Source organism: Ursus americanus, chromosome 17 (genome assembly GCF_024610735.1).
Source record: "Ursus americanus isolate L20-20 chromosome 17, mUrsAme1.1.p, whole genome shotgun sequence".
In the NCBI taxonomy this organism is placed as follows: domain Eukaryota; kingdom Metazoa; phylum Chordata; class Mammalia; order Carnivora; family Ursidae; genus Ursus; species Ursus americanus.
Window position 1 is genome coordinate 6,985,583 of NC_142143.1, and position 26,082 is coordinate 7,011,664.

Here is a 26,082-nt window from a genome sequence, read left to right on the forward strand (position 1 = left end):
TGCACACGTGGGGCTCTGCGGCACCGGGGAAGGGAAGCCAGCTTCCGTGGTAAGGTTGCTGTGTCCAGGGTTGAAGGAAGAGGCTGAGGTGAGAAGTAGAAGTGTGCCTCGGTCTCTGAGGGGATGGGCAGGATCGGCAGAGGCCCGCCGCCTCCTAGGAACCAGCCGTGTCTTCAGCTCCTCAGCAGCCTGGGCTGGGAAGGGTGGGGCTTTTCAGGGCAGTGGGGAGAGGGGGAAGTAGGGTAGGTCTCTGGGAGCTGATGGAGCAGGTATCCAAGCAGGAGAGGAAGGTAGCGTGGACACAGCCTGCCTGCCTCTGCTGGGCATGTCCCTTTGTTGGAGACGAGGGGAGGTCCTCCCCGTACCCTCAGCCTCCCCCTAGCTGGCATGGGGCACACTTCTCTCTTTCTGGTCCCTGTGCCATGTTTTCTTTGCCACCTGGTGCCATTTAACAAGAGAAGTGGCATCACACTCCAGCCGAGGATCTGAGAGCCTTCCAAGTGCCGGGGGAACTCGCTGCTGTCCCTGCTGCCAGCTCCAGCGAGCTTGGCAGGGGCCCAGGAACCGAGAGGCCGCCTCTGCCTCACGGCAGAACCCAGCAGCCCTGAACAGCAGTCAGCAGCCCTCCCAGGCCTGTCGCCCCCGGCCAGGGACAGCGGCTGCTCTGCGCGGTCTGGAGGCCAGGGACGCTGGGAGGCAGTTCCACCAAGGGAAGTAATGGAAGACCAGTCTTGATGCCCCAGTGGTGCCTGGAATGGGTGCTTGGTGCTGTGGTGGGGCGGAGGGAGCTAGGAGAGCCCGTGCTTGCCTTCCTACGGATCTCATGACCTTAGGTCACCTTATCCTCCATGAGCCTCAATTGCCTTGTCTGTAGAGTGAGATCACGCTAATTAATGCCTTTCTCCCCAGCTGGTCTCAGGACTGAGGAGAAGCCATTATTTTGTTTTATTTTATTTATTTATTTATTTTTAAGATTTTATGCATGTATTTGGCACAGAGAGAGCACAAGCAGGGGGAGCGGCAGAGGGAGAAGCAGACCCCTCTACTGAGCGGGGAGCCCAATGCCGGGCTCAATCCCAGGACCCTGGGGTCATGACCTAACTGAGCCACCCAGGCGCCCCAAGAAGCCATTATTTTAAAGGTAAAGCTTCAAGCAAATGTCAGAACTCTCTGGCTGGCCTTGGTCACAAGATGGCCACATGGGAGGCAGTCATGGAGGGTGGGCTACCAGTCTGAATGGGGGGGGGCGGCCTGAGGCTCCTGGAGGAGATGCCTTTCTACTGGACCTGGGAGCCACGGCGTCCGTGCTGTCTGAATACACGGAGGAAAGAGGGGTTTGGGCCCCGCTGTACGGGTGAGGTGTCCAGGGCTCTCGGGCAAGGCTTGTTCAGGTCACAGGCTCTTTTGTTCCTTGGCCACACCCCAGGGAGCTCACGGTCTTCGTAGGAGATGGCCGGGGCCTATGCCCGATCTAATGCTGTTTCCCGTCCCGGCCAAGGACGCAGCCTCCCCAGTGAGGAAGGGGCTCAGCCGCAGGGCACCTGTGTCTCCTCCACCCCTCAGTGAGCAGAGTCAGGGGCAGCCTCAGGTTGGGGCTCTGACAGGGCGACCTGGTTACAGAGGGGAAGTGATGCAGTGGGAAAGGACCCAGCCTTTGAGTCTCACTGACTTGGGGTCTGTGGCCAACCTGCAGTGTGACCTGGGGCAGCTCACTTCCTGTCTTCCTGTCCCCACAGCCTCTTGAGGTTCGTAAGCCTCAGAGAAACCAAAGAGCCTGACGTTGCGCCTGCCCCGTGTGTGCCCTGCATGGACAGGGATGGCTGCCTGTGCCCAGGGTGTGGTGGGCAAGGTTGAGCGCTGGGGAGTTCTTGAGACAAAGGCCTGCCACAGCTTGCCCTCCCCTCACACACCTAGCGCTGGGCCAGGCCCACCTGACAGAACTCCAGCAGCAAGGGTCCCTCTCCACGAGGCACTTGCTGGCTTACCCTCCTTCCCTCCATCTCCCCTGGGGCCCTGAGGGTGCAGCAGAGAATCAGTGTGGAAAGACTTCTCATAGACACCTGGAGACTCAAGGGGTGGAAAGCGGGGACAATGTGGTGGGTTGTCAGGACCTGCCCACATCTGAGTCCCACCTGAGTGTGACCCTAAGGACGGAGGGCTGCTGAGGACCAACTCTGGGAGGGAGAGAGAGTGGGGAGTTGCAATGCCCCTGCCCCGGACAGGAGACCAGGAGGCAGGCTTCCTTGGGGCCACCCTCTTAAATCAGGAGGAAAGCCAAAGGCCTCTGGGAGCCCCTGGGAGCTGACATGGGGTGGCTGCCTGGTCTGGCTGCATAACAGCCCTGCAAGGCCAGAGGGCTCCCAGCACCCGGTCGTCCTCTGCTGTGTGTGGCCACAGGCTCCTCGAAGGCTGCACCTGACCTCCCCTTCCACCGGCTGACCAGCGGGGGCCCACACTGGTGTGTGTGTCTTGGGAGCGGTGGCGGGAGGGCTCAGGGACTGGGGCTGCCTGGCTCGTCCCTGACCCTCCTGGGCCTGCTTTCCTCTTTGTAAAGTGGGAGTCCCGATGCCGGTTCCCTCGCAGGCCTGAGGCAAGGGGTGTGGGCTCATGCAGGGCGCAGGGCGCAGGGCCGGGCAGGGGTTGAGTCGGCACTGGCACAGCTGTTTTCCTGGTTACTGTGCCATTCCCTGGGCCTTGTCTGCTCCCCACCAGACATCCTGGGGGGTCACTCTGGCCTCCATCCCTCTGTTCCGAAATCTCACCAGGCCTGCCCTGACTCCCAGGCCCTCCCTGACACCTTCCCTCCCGAAATTTTCTCCCCAGCACTTCTCAGCTCCTCGCCTACTGTAGGGTTTGCCCATTTGGCTTTTGTCTCGGTGGCTCCCTGTCCTCTCTCCAGAACCTGGAATAGTGCCTGGTGCAGAGTAAGTCTCAGTAAGTATTTGCTGAATGGATGGAGGTGTCCGCCCACGGATCGGCCTGTGCATCGTTCCTACAGGGCCAGAAGCCTGCAGGGAGGCCCAGAGCCTGGGACCTTGTCCCCGCCCGCCCCGTGTGGTGCCTGGAACGAGGCCTGAGGGAAGGGCAGCCCCTGGGGAGTCTCCCCGCTCTCCTGCCTCCCCGCCCCAGCCTCACAGCCTTCCACCTTCCACCTGCAGGCCCGGCCCCCAGGAGGCTGAGACGCTAAGGGGCTGGGCTCTCCGTTCTGACCTCTCATGGAGGGCCTGTGTCCCCCATCCCAGGGTCGTGCCGAGAACTGCTGGGCTGCCCTGGGCAGCAGCCCTGAGGCGTGCTGGGCTGCGTGCGAGTGTGTCCCTGCGTGTGGTGGGGAAGTGGGAGACGAGGGCCTGCGGCTAGGCAGCCTGGGCCCGTGAAAACCCAGACAAGGAGCTCGAACTGCATCACGGAGGCCACCGCCGGCCCTGGCAGAGTTTGGCGTCAAGGGGAGAGGAGCTGGGGGCTCTCCGGCCTCGCAGGGTCCCTGTGTGGATCCTCCACTCCTCCTGCCCCTCGTCTTGGTGTCCCCACATTCTTCCCGCTGTCCCCGGGGAGAGGGGCTTCGTAGCAGTGTCCTGTGGTCAGCGGTACATGCAGGGGAAAGGCAAAGGGGGTCCCTGCTCTGGGGCCCGTGACAAAATGCGACAGAATTCGAAGGAGACAGCCCACCCACTGAGGAGGGCGGGGAAGCCCACTGAGCAGCTCACACTGCGTGGCCCCTTTTATGAATTACAAAACCCGTTTTTCAGCAGGCACTTACCTGAGCATGGAAAGGCGCAAAACAGGGGGGGATGAAAAAGTCCAAAGGGACACAGGCTCCCTCTGGGGACAGCAGGGAAATGCCCCTTCTTACTCACAGACTTCTGTGTTGTTTGAGGGTTTTTTTATGAGAATGTGTTCAGGTATTACTCACAGAATTACAAGTAAAAATAATTTTTACGTAAGGAGTGCACCCTGGGTCTCCGAGCGCTTTCACATCTAGATCCGGGGGCCTGGGCCCCTCTGTCCCCCGGGGACGCCCCCCCCCCCCCGCCCCCGCTTAACACCGCTTGTCCCACTGGCAGCGTTTCCTCCTTCCCCCCACCCGGTCCCCGTCCCCGTCCCCCGAGGCATGAAGGGCGCAGGCCACGCTTCACGGCCAGCGGGCACAGACCCTGGCCGGGCCCCCCGACGCCTGGGTCATCCCTCTGCCCCTCAGAGCCCCTGCTTCGCCATCTGGAAACCAGATGTCGTAATACGGCCTGTGTCAGAGCCATTGGGAGGGTGTTTTGAGGGAAACTTGAGGGACAAAGATCATGGGAGGCTCCCTTTTCCCTGACAGACCCCAAATTAGTTACCTTTGTAAAACAATGCATCAGTGAGTGAAGATGTGAGAACGCTGAGAGACGTCCGTTGGATGGGTTTTTCAGCAACAAAGTCCCTTCTTTTCTACTCAGTACCTTTAAGACGATGATATCAGAATATTTAAAATAAAAACTGTCAGGCGCCCGGCTGGCGCAGTCAGTGGAGTGTGAGACTCTTGATCTCGGGTTTGTGAGTTCGAGCCCCACGTTGGATGTAGAGATTACTTAAAAAAAATAAAATCATGAGGCGCCTGGGTGGTTCAGTTAAGCACCTGCCTTCGGCTCAGGTCCTGATCCCAGGGTCCTCCTGCTTCTCCCTCTGCCCCTCTCCTTCCCCTTCCCCTGCTTGTGCTCTCTCTCTCTTTCTCTCTCAAATAAAGAAAATCTTTAAAAATAATGAAATAAATAAAATCATAAATAAATACTATCAAAAGAACAAGGAAAATTTGCAAGAACTACACTGATTTTAGAAAGTTTTAACTCTTCTCTCAGTCACATCTCAGTCAAGAAGTGATGGAGAGGGACGCCTGGGTGGCTCAGTCGGTTGAGCGTCTGCCTTGGCTCAGGTCAAGACCCCCGGGTCCTGGGATCAAGTCCCAGATGGGGCTCTGCTCAGCGGGGAGCCTGCTTCTCCCTCTGCCTGCCACTCCCCCTGCTTGTGCTCTGTCTCTGACAATAAATATATAAAATCTTTTTAAAAAAGTGATGGAGAAAACATGAATAAAGAAATTAATAATCTTGACATTTTGAGATGTGAACCAAAATAAGGAATACACTGAGGATCTAACCTAACATTTATCACGCTGGTCTGCTGGGGAAATTTCTCTTAACTGTGAAGTCGACATTCAGGGCCTCCCTCCGCTTCCCGTTCGGAAGTCGCGAGTGACAAGGTCTGTCCCAGGTCAGGCACCTGCACACGCCACTGACACGAATCGCACATGCCTTTCACCGTTGCCCACTTTGTCCTGGGCGCGTGTCCCGTGCGGCACCGAGGGGGCCCCGGGTAGACAGTCACTCTCCCCCTCTGACTTGCACCCCTGAAGGCCTGTGTAAGTGACCCCAGACTGGTCCCACTGGTCCACCTTCTCCCAGGGACAGGTTCCTCACTCCAGGTTCCCACAAGACTCAGTCTGCTCTGCCCGATGGAATGAGGGTTGAATGCGGTGCCCGGTCCGATGTAAGGGCTCGGAGGTCCTGAGGGAGTCCTGAGGGAGACGGGTAGTAACAGCACCACTAGTGATGGGGGTGGGGATTCCGCCCCCACTCCTCTCCAGGCTCCTGGCCCCCCCCACCCCCTCACCACACATACCCACACTCACACCCACACCCACCACCCCAGACCCACTTCTCCTTTGCAGCTGCCCTGACGCCTACACCTTCCTGCCAGGGAGTTGGTGGCCCGTGGGCAGGGGACGGAGAGGCAGTGGGCCAGGGCTCCTCGAGGCCGGCCGACTCAGGAGTCCGTGTGGGTCTTCAGAGTCCCCTGAGCCAGAAACCTGGGGCCCAGCCTTGCTCCCCTCCCTCCACAACATCACTCTTTCCTCCTAAACAACTTCCAGATGGTTCCCCTGCCCTGGACCATGGTGTCCTGTTTCCAACTCCCAGCAGCCAGAGAGGGTCGCTTCTGAAGCACAGCTCAGAGTCTCTCCCTGCATTCAGGGACCTCCTGGGGGCTCCCCACTGCCAGGAGCCTGAGGCTTGAGGCCCAGCGCATCTGCACCCTCAGGCTCCCTGCCGCCCGCTCCAGCGTCCCCGAGGCGTAGCCACGCCTGTCCCCAGAGTAAGCTTCCCCTCTTAGCTCTCTTTGCCTTGACCCTTGCCAGTCTCTCTGCCTGGAAGCTTTCTCTCCCCCAGCAGATGCTAAAGATCTATTCCTGTGCCCGAGCCCCTGCCCTGTGTCCTGGACAGGGACTCCCGCCTTTGTGCTCCCCAGCCCTGAGCGCTAGTGGTCTGGTATGGCCACCATGTCGGGGGCCCCTGGGGAGGGGGCAGCAGATGTCAAGAAAGGCAGAAGGGGCCTGTGTGTGTGTCTGAGACTCAACCTGAGAGACGCAGGTGACAGACAGGTGGGGGAACCCAGACATTGGCAGGACAGACAGAGGGGACCTCTGCAGAGGCAAGCAGGCCAGGACACACACGGCCCTGGGAAAAAGGAGTTGGGGTGGGCAGGCCACCCACTGGGTCTCGGTCTGTCTTTTCATCTGCTGGTCTGAGTCTCCCTCCTGCCTAGAATCTGGAGACTGAGTTGTCTGTCCTTGGACCCTCGGCCACCCTCCCCCCTCCCCTGCTGTGCCCTCTACTCCAGCCAGAGGTTGCTCAGTGTCACGCAGATCCGACTACGGCACTGTCTGCTTAAAGTCCTGCACGGCTCCCTGGTGCCTTCAGCCAAGCTCTTTAACCCTCAGCTGAGGACCCAGCCTGGCCCTCTGACCCAGCACTGTCTGGGCTCCTCTGTCATGCTCCCCTAGACCTCGCTCCATCTGGCAAACCTTCTCATCATCACCTCCTGTACAAAGCCTTCCTGGCCCCTCTGTGGCTGCTGCTGCCACGAGGCATTGTCTTTCCCTAGGATGGGCTCTCAGGAAGCTTTTGATGAACTGAACGAGCTCTGCTTGGGAAGGGCACGAAGGGCCCCCAGAGGAGTACGCAGTTGAGGTGAGGAGGACATGGCTGGTGGGAATTGTCTGGGGCTGTGGGCTGGCCTTGGGGAGCAAGACAGAGGAGGCCACCCAGAGGTCTGTGTCGTGACTAGGGCGCCCATCCTCTATTGCCCAAGAGCAGGCCCAGGTCTGCACCCCAGCACCGACTGGGCGCTCAGCACAGGGCCCGCCCAGACAGCGTCTGGGGGTGATGGTTGAGTGGTCGAATGGAGGAACCGCAGGTAGAAAGAGAAGGTGTGGGGTGCAGGGCCTTGGGGCCCTGGCTGAGAGTGGTCCCACCCCAGCAGGCAGGAGGGTGGGGCGGGGCCCAGTGGGTGGTGGCCCCTCCCGGTTTCCTCCTCTGGCAGCTGAAGCCAGACTCAGTCCCCGCTGTGTGTAAGGCAGCATGGGCAGCAAGAGAAGAGGTGCCAGAAGCCTGCGGGGCAGGGACGGGCCGGCCCCCACGCAGTGCGTCCAGGCCGAGTGCTTTGACCCTCTGGTTCGAAACTGCGTGGCCTGCAAGCTCTTCCGGACGTCAGAACCTAGACCGGGTAAGAGTCCACCCACTCCGCCCGCAGGTCAGCGGGGCAGCCCCGGAGAGGAGGAGGGTCCCGCTGCCACTGCCGGAAGGTGGAGCTGCAGGCATGGCCCCCACCTGCCCCAGGATGGGGAGGGGATGCGGTGACCGGTTTGATGCGGGGGTGGGGGGGCTGTAAGCAGGGGCCTGGATGGGGACCGCGGTCCCCACGTGGCCCTCACCGCTCCCTCTCTTCCCCTTCCCCTCTCCACCCCGCCCGGCCCTCCCTCCCCTCCCTGGCCCAGCCTCGCCTCCCTCCGACCCTTCCCCTCCCCCGCCGTCCCTCCCCTCCGCCCCCTGCCCTCCCTCTCCGTCCCCGCCGCCAGCAGCCGGGGCCAGCAGCCTAGCGCCGGGGACGGCGCTGCAGCCGCAGGAGTCGGTGGGCCCGGGGACCGCGGCCGAGGCCGAGGCGGCGCTGCCGCTGCCCGCGCTGCTCTTCGGCGCCCCCGCGCTGCTGGGCCTGGCGCTGGCCCTGGTCCTGGTGGGCCTGCTGAGCTGGAGGCGGCGGCGGCGGCGGCTGCGCGCGGCGGCTCCCCCGGGGGCCCCGGACCCGCACGCGCACCCGCACGGTAAGTTCCGCGGTGGGAGGCAGACTGGCCCGCCCGGGCGCGGGGAGGCCTGCAGCGCGGGCCGGGCTCTGGGGCGGGCTCTGAGGCCCTCGGGCTGAGTCCCGGGACGGACACCACGCTGGCCTCCCAGCGCTGTCCGAGCAAGAGACCCAGGCTCCCGCGCTTCTCCTTTCCGCCCGCACTTGCCATTTCGCCAGCCCCCTCTGCGCTTCCTGTCCCGAGGCCCCATCACATGGCCGCCCCCCCCCCCCGCCCCTTCCCCCTGCAGGGGTGCTTCAGGACCAGTCGCTCAGTCCAGGGCTGTCCCTCCAGTGAGGGTTTCAAAACAGGGGTGGGGAAAGGCTGTGACGCGATGCTGACCTTGCATTCCCCACTTCCCCTCACCAGAACCCCTGGACAATGTCATCGTCCTCCCCCCGGGACCCCTTGATGCCACAGCTCCCGTCTGGCCTCCAACTGGAGAAGACCCAGCCAACACCCCACCTGCCCACAGCGTCCCTGTGCCAGCCACAGAGCTGGGCTCCACTGAGCTGGTGACCACCAAGACGGCTGGCCCCGAGCAACAGTAGCCTGGGAGGGGGCAGTGTCAGCCAGGGGCTTGGAGGCCGGATCTGGCTCTTCACCCCGGTGCCCACCTGCCCCTTCTCTGGGAACCACGCTGCTCTCCAGTAACCCCGCAGAACCACAGACTACAGGCCACAGGGCTCAGACGGCGTGGCGTTCTATGGCGTGTTAGCATTTGGCTTAAAATCAGACCATCTTTGGCAGCCCTTGAAGGTTGTGGCTGAGCTCCTGTGCTTTTGAGCGGCTGGGGCACACCGCGTAGGGGGCTTTCCTTTAAGTGCAGGGAAGCCACCATCGACCAGAATGAATCTCGGAAAAGGATCAAGTGGGAGGATGCTTAATTTATAGCTGGGTGTTGTATTTCTTTAATACTTGCTCTCAGAGCTGTCCTGCTTTTACCTGATGCAAATGGCAGCAATGAGTAACCAACTGACTGGTTTGCTTCAGGATTTAATACAAGATGATTTTGATTTTTACAAAGAGCCTGGATTGTGCTAATTCTCAGGTATCTGTACCCTAGGGTCAACCCTGAGCTTGGCCCAATCTTCTAGGACCTACGATGCCATTTTCGCCGTTGTAGCAGCTTCCAGAGCCCTGGGCTTGCACTTGGGAGGAAGGCTACAGCCCCTCTGGGGCTGGACTGCACACTCACGCTGACGGCACCCTGCCAAGCGTCTCTCTCAGAGGCCTCCTGGGGTCCCAGCTGCCTCCGAGGCACACTCAGCTGTACATAGGGAAAGGCCCAGGACCTTAAAGGGGCTCCTTTGTTCAGAGGCCAGAGCAGTCTTGTGGCCTTGAACCAGCTGGACCTGATGTCCCTTGAGCTCCCTCTCTCTATGGCCTGACCTCCTGAAGCACTAGGCCCTGAGAGCTGTGGTCACTTGGCCATTCTGTGCAAGCCCCTGGGGTCACCCATCATCCCAGTGGAATCGCTCCTCTGACAGCAGGGCCCCTTGCTCTGGGGCTTGGGACCGAGACCATCTCCTCGAGTTGTGGACCACGCCGTACTCAGTCAGGCGCTGCCTCTCCTGCCGACCCTCCTACACAGAGTTAGGATATCCAGACCCGGACTCTGTCCTGGACAGTCCTTGGAACTTGTCACAGGTTAGCACCTTCTGAAGGAACACGGACTAGGAGCCAGAAGATGGAGTTTTGAGGACCATCTTGTCCCACTGTAGGGCCTTGGCCATGTTCTGTTCCATGAATGACATACCTTTCTGCCAACCTCTCCCTGACCTGCCTAGCAGAGCTGCCTGGCAGATGCCCACCCCTCCTGCCCACCCTCTTCTCAGTCCAGAAGATGGTCTGGAGCCCCCAGGACACTGACACCCACTTTTAAGTCTTCCTAGCCACTCCCTCCCTGAATTCATCCCAGGTGCCCCTTCCCGTAAACTGCCAGGTGGCTGGGGCGAGGTCAAGTGACTGGCAGTCGGCAGGAGGGTGGGCAGCAGGCCCAGAATGGGCCCAGACCTCCACTCCACTTCATCTCAGGACTGGGGAGTCTGTGCTGTTCCTGGCCTCCTCTGACTCCCACTTACCTTTTCCACTGCAGCCAGGGGCTGGGCCCTGGAGGTAAAACAAGTGGATTAAAAAAAAAAAAAAAGTGGGACCCCTCTTGGGTCCAGACATGCGAACCTCTGCACCACTGTGTCCCAGCCAAACCCCAGCTTCCCCTCTGGTCTCGGTTTCCATTTCTGAAAAATGGGGGGGGGGGAGGTTGGATGCAAAGTGCTTCTCTGGACCTGTGGCCCTCAGAGGAGGACTTGAAAGAACCTTAAAGGATCCTTGTCTGCACCGCTCCATTTTACAGATAAGAAAAGTGAGACCCAGAGAGGGATAAGACTTGCCATCATTGCCATCCAGCAAATAACAGAAGGGAGGTTCCTTGAGGAACAACCAGGAGCTGAGGGGGGGGGGAGACATGGGCAAGGAGGGGTCTCCCCCAGCCCCCCGGGGAAAGCACCTCCCCACTCAAGGGCCTTCAGTCTCTGGCTCTGTGTCCCAGGAAGTGTTTTCTTTTTTTTTTTTTTTTCTTTTTTTTTTTTTTTAAAGATTTTATTTATTTATTCGACAGAGATAGAGACAGCCAGCGAGAGAGGGAACACAAGCAGGGGGAGTGGGAGAGGAAGAAGCAGGCTCACAGCAGAGGAGCCTGATATGGGGCTCGATCCCACAACGCCAGGATCACGCCCTGAGCCGAAGGCAGACGCTTAACCGCTGTGCCACCCAGGCGCCCCCCAGGAAGTGTTTTCTAAGAAGCCTTCATGTTACTGCATTTGATCTTAATGACAGCACCTGGAGGGGGGGGTAAGGTTTTATTTATTCACTGGAGAGAGAGACTGAGAGAATGAGTGGGGGGAGGGGCAGAGGGAGAGGGAGAAGCAGACTCCCCACTGAACAGGGAGCCCCGACACAGGGCTCCATCCCAGGACCCTGAGATCCTGATCTAAGCCCAAGTCAGAAGCTTAACCAACTGAGCCGCCCAGGCGCCCCTTGTTTGCTTTTTAAAAAGTTTTTTTATTAGAAAAAAATCGAGACATAGGGGCGCCTGGGTGGCACAGCAGCTAAGCGTCTGCCTTCGGCTCAGGGCATGATCCCGGCGTTATGGGATCGAGCCCCACATCAGGCTCCTCCGCTATGAGCCTGCTTCCTCCTCTCCCACTCCCCCTGCTTGTATTCCCTCTCTCGCTGGCTGTCTCTGTCAAATAAATAAATAAAATCTTTAAAAAAAGAAAAAAGAAAAAAATCGAGACATATATTCCGTAGACACTTTGGAAAGTTCAGGGCAGTAACCCAGGGTGGAGTCTATGGAGAAATGACCCATAATCCTGGGTGGGTTCTCCTGAGCAATTGTAATCATTCTACACACATAAATTCAGATCTTGGCTGTCATATTTGGTGAGTTTTCTCTTGTCTTTCAACACTTCGCCAACAAGGTTTTCAACATTTGTAAAGTTTTCCGCTTGGGCACTGGTGGTTTCTGGCTTTTACTGTTGTAGCTGAAGCAGCAGCACCTCCTTGACGTAAATCTTTGCCTGAGTTTTTTTATGGCCGCTGTTGGTTGAACTAATTTCCCGAAAATCTGGATCAGTTCATGTCCATGGACAGGGATTAGATGTCCCATTTTGCAGGTAGGAAAAAAGAGGCCCAGGAGATGAAAGGATCTGGCCCGAGCTGCAGTACTCCCATTTGCCAGGGTGGAGCTGGGCTAGACAGAGGCTCCTGCCGCTGCCCGGAGTGCCTGTCCAGAAGGTCATCGGCCCAGGTGCCCTCCTTGGGGGCGACTGACTCGGGATCTAGTCCAGGCTTTACTCCTTGCTTTCATCACTCCTCAAAGATTTCTCTCCCCAGCCTGTCTCTTCCTACTGGAAAAGGGACCCAAGGTAGACTTTGGAAGAACTGCTGGTTGGGGTGGGAACCTAGGGAAGCAGTTCTCCTCCCCTCAGCCTGTGTTTCTGGCCAGTTTTTCCTGAAGGAGGGTCTGGTTTCCCGGAGGTCCCCAGGGCCCAGGCAGGTGGAGGCGGTGCTGGCCAAGTCTCAGTTCCTCCTGGGGCTTCCTGCAGGCACCTTTCACTTCCTGCCCAGCAGCCCCTGGCTCTGGGCTCAGGGTGGGGGTGGGGAGACCCAGCTGGGGAGGCCAGGGAGGAAAGACCTGACCCCTTACCTCCCGCTGTCTCGGCAAGGATGGCCCCAAGCAGCCCTTCCCTTTAGAAGCTGCTGGCATCTCTCTCTGAGCCTGTCTCCTCATCTTCAAGATGGAGCCCAAGGGCCAAGCAGCTTTCGGAGATTAAAGAGGTCATGTGGCAAGTAGGGTCTTACCCTGGAGTGCCTCCACCTCATTTCCCTGGGATGCAGACACTTCCCACCCAGAGTCACCAACACGCAGAAATTCCTCTGCAAAGTGAGTTTCCCAGAGCCGGTCTACCACTCGTACCACTCATCCATTTATTTACTGCCCCATCGATCACACCAGATCTAACACCCCTGTTCTGGGCCAGGGCCATTCTGGGCAATGCTTGGAGGTCAGCCCCAGGCCCTGCCATTAGGTCCTGGTCCAGTGGGAGAGAAGGAGCGGGACGCAATGACAGGTCAGGGTGATCCCTGCCAGGCTCAGGGAACGCCCAAAGCAGAGGGTTGACTGATCCAGCATCTCAGGAGTGCTTCGAACAGTAGGAAGTATGCCCTGAGTCTTGCCCAGTTTTCCTGATGAAAGGAGCAGAGAACAGGCATTCTTGGCCCAGGGGACTGTGCACAGGTGCAGAGGACAGGGCGCAAAAGGGTCAAGAAGCAGGGTGCAGGGGCAGGGGAGCTGGAGGGGTGGGTACGCTGGCCTCGGAGTGCCCGGTGAGGCTGTGTCAGAACCTTTCCTGTGCTCACGCCTTACCCCTCGGCACAGGGCGGGCATCCCTCCTCAGGGAACCCTGGGTGCTTCTCCAGCCCCACCATTTAGAGTCTCACCGGACCCCTCTGGCGCTCCTCCGGGCACGGGGCGGGGGGCGCAACTCACGCCCATTTGCTCTTTTTTGGGTGGCTCAGGCCACATTCTTCCTCACCCAGAGCTGAACTCTGCCCTCTCTCCAATCTGTGCCCGCTCCCCAGCTGCCTGGTCCGGACCCGGGACTGGAGGTGGGGGTGGGGGAGGAACGACTGCCCAGGGTCCCGCGGAGGGAGGGGCGGGGAGGGGCGGGGAAGACACAGTTGTCCCTGTTCCTGGCCCACCCTCTTTCCCGGGACTCTGTAGGGCGGGGCGGCTGCCCAGGCAACGCTACAGGGATCCCGGGGCCCAGAGGGCCGCTAAACCGCCCTCTCCCTCCCCTGAGCTGCAGGGAATCAGGGATCCCGAAGATGACTCCGGGGCAGGCGAAAGTGCATCTCCGCAGCTTCTGCGGTCAGCCCAGCAGGTGGCACCTAGACCTGCGGCCGCCCTGCGCGGGGAGCGGGGGCTGCAGGACGGAGGGGGTGGGGACAGGGCGAGAGGCACGGCTGGGGGCGGGGTCAGGGAGGGAGGCGGGGCTGAAGGACCCCAAGCCTCCCGGGAGTAGGAAAGGGGCGGGGCCAGGGCCTGCCGAAGTAGTGGGTTCAAGGCGCAGGGGCGGAGAAAGGGCGGCACCTGGTGAGCGGCGGGACCAACACCACCAGTACCTTCTCCAAAACCTGGACCTCCACCCTCACGCGGGGTTCCTTCGTTCCAGAAGAGGCTTGGATGCAGCGCATGTCCCCGGCTTTGGAGCGACGTGTCTATGTCGAGGGACGCAGAAAACGCCTCCCCCCTACCCCCGGGCTGTGGGCTCGGAGGTGACCTCAGAATCGTGTCCAGGAACGGGCAGGCGGGCGGAACAAGGAGGACCTGTTCCGGGAGGGTGGACGCGCTATGTGGCCTCCGCTGAGCCCTGTCCTCTCTGAATCTATTCCCGTCGTAGGGACTTAGGGGCCAGCTCCAGATTTGCTTGTTCACTGAGGCCTTTGGAGGGTCCTGAAGGGGGAGACTCCTGAGGGTAATCAGGGAATTCCAGCTGTGATGTCTGCAGCGCGACGCCCTGAGGCAGGGGAGGGGAGCTCTGGGGAAAGGTTGCCCGAAGAATTGGGACTGGAGGCTCAGCCCCAGCTCCCAGCACCACTTCCCCCCATGCTGCTCCCTCATGACCTCAGCCTGGGTGCCCCCTCCCTCCCACAGGCAGCTGGAGCCTGAGTCACGAGCTGCCTCTTGGGGAGACAATGGAGCCGCGGGCCCTCCCCTCCCCACCCGCTCCCGGTACTGGCATAGGCATCTACGCGAGCAGGGAGTCCATCATTCTCTAGAATCTCTGCTTTTTGGGTAACCCTCTGTCATGGAAGAAATGGAAGCAAAATGGGCTTGGGAATGTGACTGTTGAAGCTTACGAGTGGCACCCATAGTGGCAATCACCATCTCAGCGCCTCGGTGGGGGGACCTCCCACCAGACAGCATGTTTCTCCGTGGGGGCCCCGTTGGCTTCTCTCTGCAGCCTGGCCAAAGAGACGCTAGCTGAAAGGAAACGGGCCTAGAAAGGTTGACTGGTCCTATTAGGGCAGGAATTCCAGCCCACCTTAGTCTGGCTCCAAAATGAAGGATAAGTAGGAGCTGTCAGTGTGAGGGCCTGGAAGGGTGTTCCAGGAGCAGAGAACAGCCTGTGGAAGGCCAAGGGGCTCCTGCAGGAGTCAGGGCGCATCGGGCATCATCAGGCATTAAGTGTCTTATCAGGGTGTAGGAACACTTTGCTGGGCTCTGGGCTGGGACCGTCCAACTGCTCTCTCTTTTCTTATGAAACTGGCCAGAAGGAGGTTTGGGACTCACAGTGCAGGTCCCAAGGCGGACCCTGGTTCTTCCTGGCTGTGCGCCAGTGACAGCAAGTCATTTCCGCTCTCTGCGTTTTGGGTTTGTCTCTAGGAAATCCCCAATTCCCAGGCCCAGGGCTGGGCAGGCTGGTCACTGACCCACAATCTAAAATGGGGACACTGAGGGGCGCATGGGTGGCTCAGTCGTTAAGCGTCTGCCTTCAGCTCAGGGCGTGATCCCAGAGTCCTGGGATCAGTCCCACATCGGGCTCCTCCGCTGGGAGCCTGCTTCTTCCTCTCCCACTCCCCCTGCTTGTGTTCCCTCTCTTGCTGGCTGTCTCTCTCTCTCTCAAATAAATAAATAATAAAAAATCTTTTTAAAAATTAAAAAAAATAAAATGGGGACACTGAGGCGCATCCTGGCTTTCCCTAATGTCCATGACCTCTCAGGACCTTGAGCCTTGCACAGCCGGAGCTGGGCACCAGACAAGGGTTCAACAGTGGAGGAAGAACGTGTGTGCACAGGAACATCCACACGGACACACGTGTGCACGCACACGTCCACGGTGGAAGGAAGGCCCTCATACCCAGGCTGGCCCCAGGCATGCACTCTCGCTCACATTCGGGAGCACACGTAGGCACCCTCACACTCAAGCTGCCAGCACTCAAAGCTGGGGGCAGGGCAGGTGCCCTTCAGGCACAGAGACACGGCTCCTCTGCCCGCCCCTGGGGCTCGCTGCAGATGCCAGGGGTTATTTTAAGCCTGGATCAATAGGCGATTTTTGGTGACACAGGCTTGGGGGTGGCAGGCAGAGGAGACAAGAGGCGGGTGCTCTGGTACCTTGCTGTGGACAAAGACCCCAGGGTCCAAGGAGGGTAGCCTGGGCCAAGGGGTCACTCCTCAGCTGCGCTACTCCATTTCGAGATCCCCTTGCCCAGCAAACGGTCAGGCACCTGAGGGGCAGTGGCAGCTGAATGAATGGCCAGATCCCAGGGCTCAGTCTGTCAGCCGAGGTCTGTCTCTGCATTTGTCCCCCCACCCCCACCCCCCCAGGCTGTGTGTTCATATTGAGAGGGCATAAGTGCCTGGCATAGGCCTGGTAGATGTGGGCATCTATGGTTGCTGGCTGACCACCAAGGCAGACTGAGATGGAGCGGAAGCCATGGATGTGGGGAAGAGCTGGAGGCTGGACTTTAGTCGAGGGGTGGGGAGGGGGCTGGAATTCAGGATCCAGCTCCTTTACTGGACAAACGGAGATTATATATATATATATATATATATATATATATATATATATATATAATACATATGTGATCATATATATGCTATATAATTATATATATGTGTGTGTGTGTGTGTATATATATATATATATATATATACATACACACACACATACGCACATATCATAGATATTGGACCTGATGGCAGCAACATGGGGTAGAATCCCAGCAGAGCACCCAATGATATCAGGACAGTGGGGTAAGAGAGGGGCCCCGGGAAGGGACATAACCCAGGGAGGGGCACTGGGAGCTCTGGGCCCAGTAGGGTCATCCTACCTGGGAAGAGGCCATGGTCCCAGGGGAACAGAGACAAGCCTCTTTAAACCTAGTGCCCAGCCCTAGGGTGAGAAAGGGGAAGAAGCAGTCACCCTCGGAGCCCGAGTAACCGAGAGGGCAGCTTCGCAGGGCGTGGTGCGGGCACTGATACAAATCGGACAGTTGGCGACCTGCAGTCCCTTTCTAGGACTACCCCCCCCCCCCGCCCCCAGGAAGCAGGAATGGCTGCACCAGAAAGTATGGCGACTAAGTTCTAAACAGAATAACAAACGGAAAGTTTGACAGCAAAAAGCAAACTAAAAAGGGGCCACTAAAAAACAGTATGTAAAGTGGGGCATATTTTAGCCTCAGTTGTCGCTGGTGATGGGATTAAGGCGATTTCACTTCATCGCTTTGCTCATCTAATTTCTTGGTCTCTGAAATCGCGATAGTCTAACGCGGCCGGGTTCTAAGAGGATGGGAAGAGTGCTGGGGGTGAAGGAGGAGGGAGCAGGCTATCCTGGACTGGACACAGGAACGACCCTGAGGAGGGAGGGCCTCTCAGCACTAACACCTGAAATTAGCCCGTCGGCCCCTCATCCGGGCAACACGCGGATTTGATCCTCCTTTAAATGTAAATCCTTTTCCTTCTTCCTCCTTCCACCTCCTCCGTCTTTATAAGCTGATCCCAGTGGCCACCGAGTGAAGACACGATGCAAGGGGGGAGCAGGGAGAACCCTAGGAGCCCAAATTTCACAAAAACTAGAGGCTAAAGTCACATCATTCATTCCTTCATGCAGCAGATGTGACGCTGTGTGGGGACACTGGGGCGAAGTGGACACCCAGCCCTTGCTCTCCTGGTGCTCCCATCTGGACAGTGGGAGGCACCATGTTGGCCCCTGCCTCCTGGAAAGGGGGGATTATGAATCTGCCCACCATCCTCCTCCCCGAACAGTTTTTGATGTAAATATGAGAAACTGAGGCAGAGAGAAGCAAGGCGCCACGGCTTGGTCACATTTTCTAGTTAAAACCAGTTTCGAAAACACGATAGAAGGGCTCCGCGCTAGGTCCAAGTTCCGAACCGCCTTCCGCCCCCTTCTCCCCCGGGCGGGCAAGAGGACCCGGGCGTCCTTCGGGGGGGCGGGGCGGAGGGTCCGTCGACGCCCCCGCCCCCTGGCCCGGCCCCGCCTCCCTCATCTGGGTCAGGGTCCAGCCCAATCTCCTCCCCCTCACACCTGGGTTAGCGAAGAGCTCCCGGGAGGATGCGGACCAGGCCGTGCCCATCGCCATAGAAGTGGGGGACACCCAGGGCCCCAGTCCGGGGTCCAAGAGGTTTTGGGACCAGGGCGTGCGCCCCGGTGCTAACGCTGCGCTCCACGCGGCGCGGAGAGGACCAATACTTGGCGCTCTGCAGCGGCTCTGCCCTAGGTTTCCTTCCCATTTGAGAGGCGGGAAAATCGAGGCGCAGAGCGGGGAAAGGGCCTGACACCTGTCACACTTCTGTCTTGGTCAGAACTGACGGAGAGGATGGGAAGGAGGAAGGAGGGGTGGGGGCGGCAACGACCCTCCCGGGCCTCTCTGTCCCCTAAGTCCCCGCACCTGTAAAACAGGCGCACTCACGCGGGCCTGTGTCCGAAGTAGCAGTCCTGAGAGCCATAAACTGAAGGCCCTGGAGCTCCCAGTTCCGAGGAATGTTTCGGGGAGGCCTTCGGGGTGGGTCCCCGGTGGGGCGTCCCGGCGGCGCGGGGCCCTGCCGCGCCCCCTCCCTCTCTTCGCGGCGGCCGCGCTCCTCCCCCGGCTCTGCCTCCCGCCCGCCCGCCCTCCTTCCCTCGCTCGCTCCCTCCCCCGCCCGCCCGAGCCCGCGCGGAGCCCGAGCCGCAGCCAGAGCGCGGGCAGCGCGGAGCGGGCGGCGGGAAGGCAGCGGTGTCGGGCGGCCCGCCGCCCCCGCTAGGCCCGGGGAGAGGCCGGGGACGGCGCGCGGGCGAGGACTCGCTGCCCGGCCCCGGGGGCTTCCCAGAGCAGGACTGTCCCCGCTCGGGTCCGAAGTGAGTGCCGGCGGAGGACGCGCCCACCGGAGGTGCGGCCCCGCGAGCTCCGGGCCGTGGCCAGCGGGCTCTGGGGTCCGAGGAGGAAGGTGCCGGCCGAGGACGCGTCCGCCGGAGCCAGCGCCCGCGCGGCGGGGCCAGCGCGGTCCCTGAGGGCGCGGAGGAGCCGGCCCGGAGGCCGGGCGGCAGGGAGCCGCGGCGCGCCGCCATGCGCGGGGCGCTGTAGCCGAAGGCGCGGGCCCGATGGAGCGGGCCGGGGCGCGGGGGCTGAGCGGCGGCGGCGGCGGCGGCGGCGGCGGGGGCCCGCCGGGGTTCCAGCTCGCGCTCGGGCTGGCGCTGCTGCTGGCGCGGTCGCCGTCGGGCCGCGCGGGGGCCCCCGAGGCGCAGGAGCCCGCGGAGCCCGGCACGGCGGCCCCGGCTGGGGGCGACCGCTGCCGCGGCTACTACGACGTGATGGGCCAGTGGGACCCGCCCTTCAACTGCAGCTCGGGCGCCTACAGCTTCTGCTGCGGCACGTGCGGCTACCGCTTCTGCTGCCACGACGGGCCGCGGCGCCTCGACCAGAGCCGCTGCTCCAACTACGACACGCCGGCCTGGGTGCAGACGGGCCGGCCACCCGCGCGTGCCCGCGACGCCGCCGCGCCCCGGGACCCGGGCCGCGAGCGCAGCCACACGGCCGTCTACGCGGTGTGCGGCGTCGCTGCGCTGCTCGTGCTGGCCGGCATCGGGGCGCGCCTGGGCCTGGAGAGGGCGCACAGTCCGCGCGCGCGGCGCACGGTGACCAGGTGAGCGCGCTCCAGCCGGGGCCCGGGGCCGGGGTCCCTGCCCGCCCCACCTGGACCGTCCTTCCCGACCGGTGGGCGCCCCCTCGCCATCCTTCATCCTTTCCGCCCGTCTGGAGACTCTGGTCCTCTCAGCAGCCCCCTCCTCCTGGCTTTTCCCTTCTGTTTCTGTCTCCAGGTCTTTTACTCCCCCCACCCCCACTTCAGGGAGGGAGACAGCTGATACCGTCTCCCTTGACCTTCCGGAGGGAGCTGAGTGCCGAGCCCTCCTCTCCCGCGGCTCCCTCCTCCTCCGGAGTGGGCGGGAGGGCTGGTCGTCCTGGACAGAGGGCACAAAGACCGGGCACCCAAGAGAGGGGGCCTGAGCCCCACTAGTGTAGGGTGGGGGGCATAGGCTGATGTAGCGTTGGACGTCTTAGGCCCCCAGGGCAGGGAAGGGAAGGGGCATTTTCTGTAGCTCTCTTGGGTCTCTCTCCTCCTGCTTCTTTCCCCACTCTCCCCGCTCTTCCACCTCACCCCCATAGCTGTGACTCAGGCCTGACCTTCTTTCCCTGGGGAGAAGGCCTCCCCACCTACTCCACTCAGTACATCCCCCCATCGCAGACAGGGGTCAGGGTCTCTCCCTGTGTAGGAAGACGCTGGAAATGTGGGGGACACAGGTTCATTGTCGCTGAGGCCAGGACAGGTGCTAGCTGAGTCTCAGGTTTGTGTGAAGTGGGGTCTACAAATGGGGTCTCAGCTCTAATGGGGACTCTGGGATTCTGTGTCCTCATCCTGGAACTCTCACCCCCACCCTCGCACGCTCACTTGCCCCCAATCACCCCCCTGTGTTGGGGCCTGTGTCCTCCTCACCCAGGACTGGGCTCCCTTGGGTGTGTTTCACACTGGTATTTAGAGGTGACAATAAAGAGACGCCCCCATGCCTGGGTAGGCCAGGTATGGATGCTTCCCGCCTCCTAGACTTCAGGGGCAGGGGATGAGGGCTTCCTGGGCATTCCATGGCACCGCTGTCTCCCACAGCTGCAGGGCAGAGCTGGGAGTGGAGCCCTGGCCTCAGCTACTGTGCTGCCTTGGCAATGTGGAGGCCCTCATCCTGGGTCCTGGATGCTGTGGGGGCAGGTCCTGAGTCCCTCATGTGGGGCACGGAGGAGGAGACAGGGCATGTCCTTGACTAGAGTGGGACAGCTGGAGCTTAGAGGGGGTGGCTGGGCCCCCTAGCTGATATATTCACCATATGCAGAGCCCACTTCATCCACAGGGGACGGGGAAGCAGGTCTGGTGATGTTTCAGGAAGAGCTGGCCCACCCGTGTTGTGCTGTGTGGCCCTGGCCAGTCCTTTCCTCTGTCTGGCTTCAGCTCCCATGTGCCCTGCCTCTTTTTTCTCCTCTGGGGAGATCTGGAACCCAACTTAAGCTCATGTGTGGGTGTGCGCTGAAGCCCTGCCCACCCGCGGAGTCTCACCCTTAATTCCACTATGTTGAAGTTGATGAAGCCTGAGCTTGGACGGGCGCTGGAGTCTGTTCCTAGAGAAAGTTTGTGCGGAGGCCCAGAGGCATGAAAATTACTCAGGTGTTTGGGAGAGCTGGCTGCTGGGTGTTGGTGCAGAGCTGGGACCACAGGGGTGGGCGGCGGAGGGGTGGGCAGGGCAGGGGTGGGCAGGGCTTGAAGATCAGCTCAGGCGGGTGTCCAGATCCTGCCACATTGCAGCCAGACAGCACCTACCCCAGAGGGCCCACCTCTAGTGTGCTTCCTCGTGCTTCAGCCATCTGAGACCCCAGCCCCAGAGGGAGGGAGGGTCAGACTACGCCAGAGGAAAATCATGGATTCTGAGCACCAAAGGCAGCTGGGCTGGAGGCTGGGTCTGGTTGTCTGCAGGGAGGGCTCAGTCAAACGCTGTCGCACCTGGGTGGGGCCGGGTGTCCTGATGCTAGGGAGGTGGCTGCCCAAGGTCACATAGTCTTAGGTGCTGGGCTGCCACTATGGGATCTCCTGGCTGCTCCCTCCCCTTATCCGTCTGTCCTCCCCTCCAAGCCTGTGTGGCAGCTTTGTCCTAGGACTCAGCAGAAGCCCCTGCTGCAGGAAGGGAGTTAGGTTGGCAGGTAAAGAAGGTGTTCTGGAAGAGGAGGGATTCTGGTGGGGTTTGAAGAAGGAGTAGGAGTTTTGTGGAAGAAGGTGGAGGAAAACTGTCGGCACAGGGAGCTTCACGAGCCAAGTCCAGGGGCCTGTTACCCTCGCAGCGCTTTCACTGGGAGAGGAGGCTCAACTCCTTCGGGTCTTGGAGAATGGACTCTGGGAGCGGGGACGGCTTTGAAAAACAAGATAGTACTGGTGACACACACGTGACCCCATTAGAGTTTCCTGACCTGCTCTGGAAGTGACCAGGTTGGGGAAACCAGATGTGGAAACTAGATGTGTAAGGTCAACCACAGGGCAGAAGGGAGGCCCAGAGAGGTCAAAAGAGTGACAGAGTGGAGAGGCTGGCCTTAGATAGGCCAGGCCTGGCCAGTGGGGAAGCAGGAGGTTGGGAGGCTGCTTCTCATCACTCTTTCCCCACAGGACACTCACCGAACTTCTGAAACAGCCGGACCCCCAGGAGCCACTGCCTCCACCCCTGGGCCCACCTCTGGGTAGCTGTGTCCAGGTGCAGATGGGTGATGGCCTGCCCCGGGGCTCCCCCAGCAACACAGGTGTGTAAGCTGGTGGACCAGCATAGGGCGAGCTACCGCACAGGGCCTCCCTTGTCTGATGTGGGCCTGGGAGCAGGGGAAGGCGTGTGCTGAGGGGTAAGAGGCTCTTAGCTGGCTGCCACCTCTGCAGGTGTGTGAGTGGGGGCTGGGTAAGCCAGTCAGCTCCCCCTGGTGAAGAGAGGCCCTCTGAGGTGTCCTGCAACTTCCACTCGGTGAGGAAGTTTCCAGATTCAGGGATCCCTGGCTCAGGCTGTGGTTCTAGGCCTTGGCTCAGTGCTCTGGGGTCTGCCTGGCACCAGCCTGTGGACTCCTGTGGGCCTTTTTCTCCAGGCTGGAGCCTCCCTCTTGGCGTCTTGCTGGTGAGGCAACCTCCCCTCCCTTCCCTTCCCTTCCCCTCCCCTCCCCTCCCCTCTATGGGTTCTTATTCTCAGACCTTAACTCCATCTCCTGAGAAGCAGGTCCTGGGACGCAGTGCCTGGCCCAAGCTGAACATGCTGGCGTCGTCCATGGGGCTAGCACCCACTCAGGGCTGGCTGCTGTTATCCATGTAACTGGGAGCCAGGCCCTGCTCCAGGCACTGGAGGTTCGTCTCCCAGTCTCCCCCAGGTAGCACCCCACAAGCTCTCACTGAACTGCAGTTGGGGAGAGGACAGTGAAGAGTGCAGGTGGAGAGTGTTCGCCAGTCGTCAGGCTGGGTCTCACCTTTCCCTTCCCCTTCCCCGCTCCAGACAAGAAGCGCGCCAACAACGTGCCCCTGGGGTCAGCAACACCGGGACCCCTGCGTGGCCCCAGGCTGCAGGGCGGTGGCAGCATGACGCTGCAGCCCGACTATGCCAAGTACGCCACCCTCAAGGCAGCCGCGCTCAAGGCCGCAGGTGAGTGGCCGGGGATCCCTGTGCGGGGAGCGCCGGGCGCCGCACGCCGGGTATCGAAGCTCCTAGATTACAAGGCTCGGGGTCCCGGTTCCAGTTCCACAGTTCCCAGCCTTGCGGGTCAGCGCTCCAGCCAACTTCTGTATCACACCTACGCGGCCAATCGGCTCCCGCGTCTCGGCCTCCCGTCCCCTCACCGGGCCACCCGGCTGGTGCCCCACCGCGGCAGCCAGAGCTCGGGGCGTGGAGACCCGGGTCTCCAATATCAAGTCCCAGGCCTGCCCGCCCCCGAGCCGCCGAAGCCCCGCCCCCGAGGCCTGACCCCGCCCCGTTCCGCCCAAAGCTGAGGCCCCGCCCCTGCGGCCTGCCCGCGGCCTGCCCTCTCCCTGCCCCATCCCCGGAGTCGCTGGGGCCCCGCCCCCGGGGCCTGACCTCGCTCCCTGGCTCGCCCCCACTGTCCCCGCAGAAGCCACCCCACAGGACTTCTACCAGCGTTTTCCCGCGACCGAACCTGCCCCGCTGACCCTCCCGGCGCGGACCTCGCGACCCCGCGAGGACTTGCCCGCGCTGCTCGACGCCTGCCCCTGGGCCCCGCCGGGCTACGCGCCCCCCGCCGGCCTTGCCCCGTCGGGCCACTACAAGGCCTGGATCGCTGGCCGCCAGGCCCGGCCCGCCCCCCGCGGCCACCTGGCGGCTCAGGCCTCCCCCGCACCCCGGCGGCCCGGCCACGCGCCCCGGCGCCAGTTCAGCGCGGAGAAGCTGCCCGAGGCCTTTAGCCCGCAGCCCCCCGGCCTTTACGGCAGCGCGGGCCGCGGCCCCCGGCACCTGAGCACCAACAGCAAAGCAGAGGTCACCGTGTGAGACAGGGCCGCTGGTTCTCCCGAGCCATCGCATCTCCGGGGGCCCTCGTCTGCCTGGGGGGCGCCTTGGGCCGGTTCCGAGGGAGGAGGGGCGCCGGCTGTGGAAGGCCAGCCCTTCCTTATGCCTGCCCAAACTGGACTGGGGCCTTGGAGCCAGCAGGGCTAAGAAGGGGCCCACTGGGTAAGGCCAGTGGTTCTGTTCTCGGGGCCCTAGGGCCTGGGTTCCTCATGTAAATAAAGCCTTTTCTGTGGCTCCCATCCCTGAGAATAAAGGAGCCCCAGCTTGGCTGTGAGAGGCACTGACGGTGGAGGCATTGGTCATTGACTGGACAGACGGCGGTCCGGGCAGAGGGCACAGCATGTGCAGAGCAAAGGACTGCTCCTGAGAGCTGCCGGGCAAGTGTTCTGGGAGCCAGGGAGAAGTGGCTGGAGAGGGTAGTCAGGGTTGAATGCCAAGCTTAATGTCCACACCAGTGGGAGCCATGGGAGAGGGGGTAGTTGCGCCCCAGCCATCTCGAGGCTCCAGAGCACAGGGGAGAGGGCTGTCGGGAGCCTGAGGCCCCCTGGAGGGTCCATGCCCCTTACTGGAGGTGAGACCCCTCCGGCCAGTCAGTCACTCTACATCTTGAGTTGGTTGAGCCCGGCTGATCCTCATTGACATAATCTGGCCCTGAGCCGGCACCTGGCTTGCAGGCCACTTGGCCAGCTTGGTCCAGGGCCACCCCCCTAATGGGTGTGGGCAGTGGGCCAAGTGGACAGCTGGTGCTCAGGATGGGGGAGCCTCCTCCCAGTAGCTGCTCTGGGGGGAAAGCGAATAGGGACGCTGGACACGAGGCCTTGGCAGTGCTCCCACTGAGGGGTGCTCACACATGCTTGGCTCGGCCAGCTCTCCCCGTTCCTGCCAGGCAGGCTCCGGGTACCTAGCTGTGTCTCAGGGCATTGCCAGCAGCCTGCGTGTATGAGTTTCTTTGTGCCAGGGACGGTTGGGGAGGTTGAGGTCTGGGTAATGCTCCTCACTGTGTGACATCAACAAAGCCGCCCAGATGGGCCTCAGTTTCCCTTCTGTGTATCCTAGGCATGCTATACTGTTTTAATAACAATGGTCAGCATCTGTTGCTGTTTATTTAATCCTTATAAAAGCTCCATGGGTGTGTGCTCTTACAGATGAAGACACTGAAGTTTTGAGACCTAAGTAACTGGCCAAGGTCACCCAGCTGATTAGTTTAGGGCTCTTCTATCTTCTGCTACTGTGAATCTGATGAATGGCAGGCCGGGCAGTCTGGGGAAGAGGGAAGGTACGAATGTGTGTGCTGGCAGGGGTGGGGTGGGGCGGTGCTGCTCCCAGGAACAGTCTCAGATCTTCTTCCTGCTGGCAGGGCTGCCCTGAGGCCCCTCAGCCCCCAGCTCTTCACCTGGAGGAAGGCCCACCTCACTCTTCTGGCTTTTGAGGTATCCGAGGCCCAGAAGCCATGGGCCAAGAGTCCGTGGTTCTGCCTGCAGTGAGGGTCCCTAGGGCTTACAGGGGAGACAGTCCTCACACCCTCAACTGGGGGTGGGGTGCCCCAGGCCTATCCTGCAGCTGTGTAGAAAGCCGGGGGAGGAGGGTGGGAGCTGAGTCACGGAGCCTACAGAGACTCACAAAACGATCAGGTTCCCGGCCACGCACAGCTACCCACCCGGGTGACACAGGCCCTGACTGGGCTTTGCTGGGAGGTGGGTGCAACCCCTGTTTCCAGTCCCAAGGACCCTAGATCTCTGCCCCAGGGGGAGCCAGGCTGAGGCTACGGGCAGGGCCACCACTGGAAATGCTGCAGATGGGCCTCTCCTGGCTGCTCTGGCCCTTGGGACAGTGTGGCCCGCTGTGACTGCCCTTCCGAGAGGGGAGTGGCTCATTTCTCAGCCAGGCCAGGTCACAGACCTTGCTCTCCACGCCCCAGGCTCATCCCTAGGTCACTCTGGACTCTTCCTCTTCCCACCCACCGCTCCTTGTGATCTTGGCCCTCAACAGCCTCACATGGCACTTGACTGTAAACCAGTACTTTGTGTGTGTCCTATCACTGAAACTGGTCAACAGGTCTCTGGGGACTTGTCAAAGGTGGGGACTGTCATCCCTGTTGTGCACACATGGAAGTGGAACGGAGGTGAGGTCCTGCCCCAGGTGACCCAGCTGGGAAGTATGGGAGCTGGACCTGGATGTCGCTGGCGGGCCAGGAGGGGAAACTAAGGGCCAGCCCACCCGGTAGAGGAGAGATTTATCTTTGAGGGGTGAACACACACGGGCTTAGCACCCCAAATCCAAAACAACCCCTGGTGT

The 26,082-nt window shown here is 61.0% G+C and overlaps 2 protein-coding genes across 2 annotated transcripts; both read left to right on the forward strand.

Annotated features, from left to right (window-relative positions):
* The first annotated feature begins 7,360 nt into the window (after nucleotides 1-7,360).
* Nucleotides 7,361-10,850, forward strand: TNFRSF13C (TNF receptor superfamily member 13C). Its single transcript, XM_087868669.1, has 3 exons — nucleotides 7,361-7,530; nucleotides 7,802-8,125; nucleotides 8,513-10,850. The coding sequence occupies exons 1-3, from the start codon at nucleotides 7,386-7,388 to the stop codon at nucleotides 8,692-8,694; spliced, it is 651 nt and encodes a 216-aa protein (XP_087724795.1). The 5' UTR covers nucleotides 7,361-7,385; the 3' UTR covers nucleotides 8,695-10,850.
* A 7,532-nt stretch (nucleotides 10,851-18,382) lies between these two features.
* SHISA8 (shisa family member 8) lies at nucleotides 18,383-24,072 on the forward strand. The gene is made up of 4 exons (XM_045779451.2): nucleotides 18,383-19,352; nucleotides 21,906-22,036; nucleotides 22,765-22,911; nucleotides 23,375-24,072. The coding sequence occupies exons 1-4, from the start codon at nucleotides 18,811-18,813 to the stop codon at nucleotides 23,767-23,769; spliced, it is 1,215 nt and encodes a 404-aa protein (XP_045635407.1). The 5' UTR covers nucleotides 18,383-18,810; the 3' UTR covers nucleotides 23,770-24,072.
* Nucleotides 24,073-26,082: the final 2,010 nt, after the last annotated feature.

What these genes read in the sequence shown, in the direction of transcription:
- TNFRSF13C (XM_087868669.1), top strand. Translation starts at nt 7,386, where the DNA reads ATGGGCAGCAAGAGAAGAGGTGCCAGAAGCCTGCGGGGCAGGGACGGG. An exon ending in GACGTCAGAACCTAGACCGG is followed by an intron (nt 7,531 to 7,801) that starts GTAAGAGTCCAC and finishes TCCCTGGCCCAG; the next exon opens with CCTCGCCTCCCTCCGACCCT. An exon ending in CCCGCACGCGCACCCGCACG is followed by an intron (nt 8,126 to 8,512) that starts GTAAGTTCCGCG and finishes TCCCCTCACCAG; the next exon opens with AACCCCTGGACAATGTCATC.
- SHISA8 (XM_045779451.2), top strand. Translation starts at nt 18,811, where the DNA reads ATGGAGCGGGCCGGGGCGCGGGGGCTGAGCGGCGGCGGCGGCGGCGGC. An exon ending in GCGCGGCGCACGGTGACCAG is followed by an intron (nt 19,353 to 21,905) that starts GTGAGCGCGCTC and finishes CTTTCCCCACAG; the next exon opens with GACACTCACCGAACTTCTGA. An exon ending in AGCCGCGCTCAAGGCCGCAG is followed by an intron (nt 22,912 to 23,374) that starts GTGAGTGGCCGG and finishes CTGTCCCCGCAG; the next exon opens with AAGCCACCCCACAGGACTTC.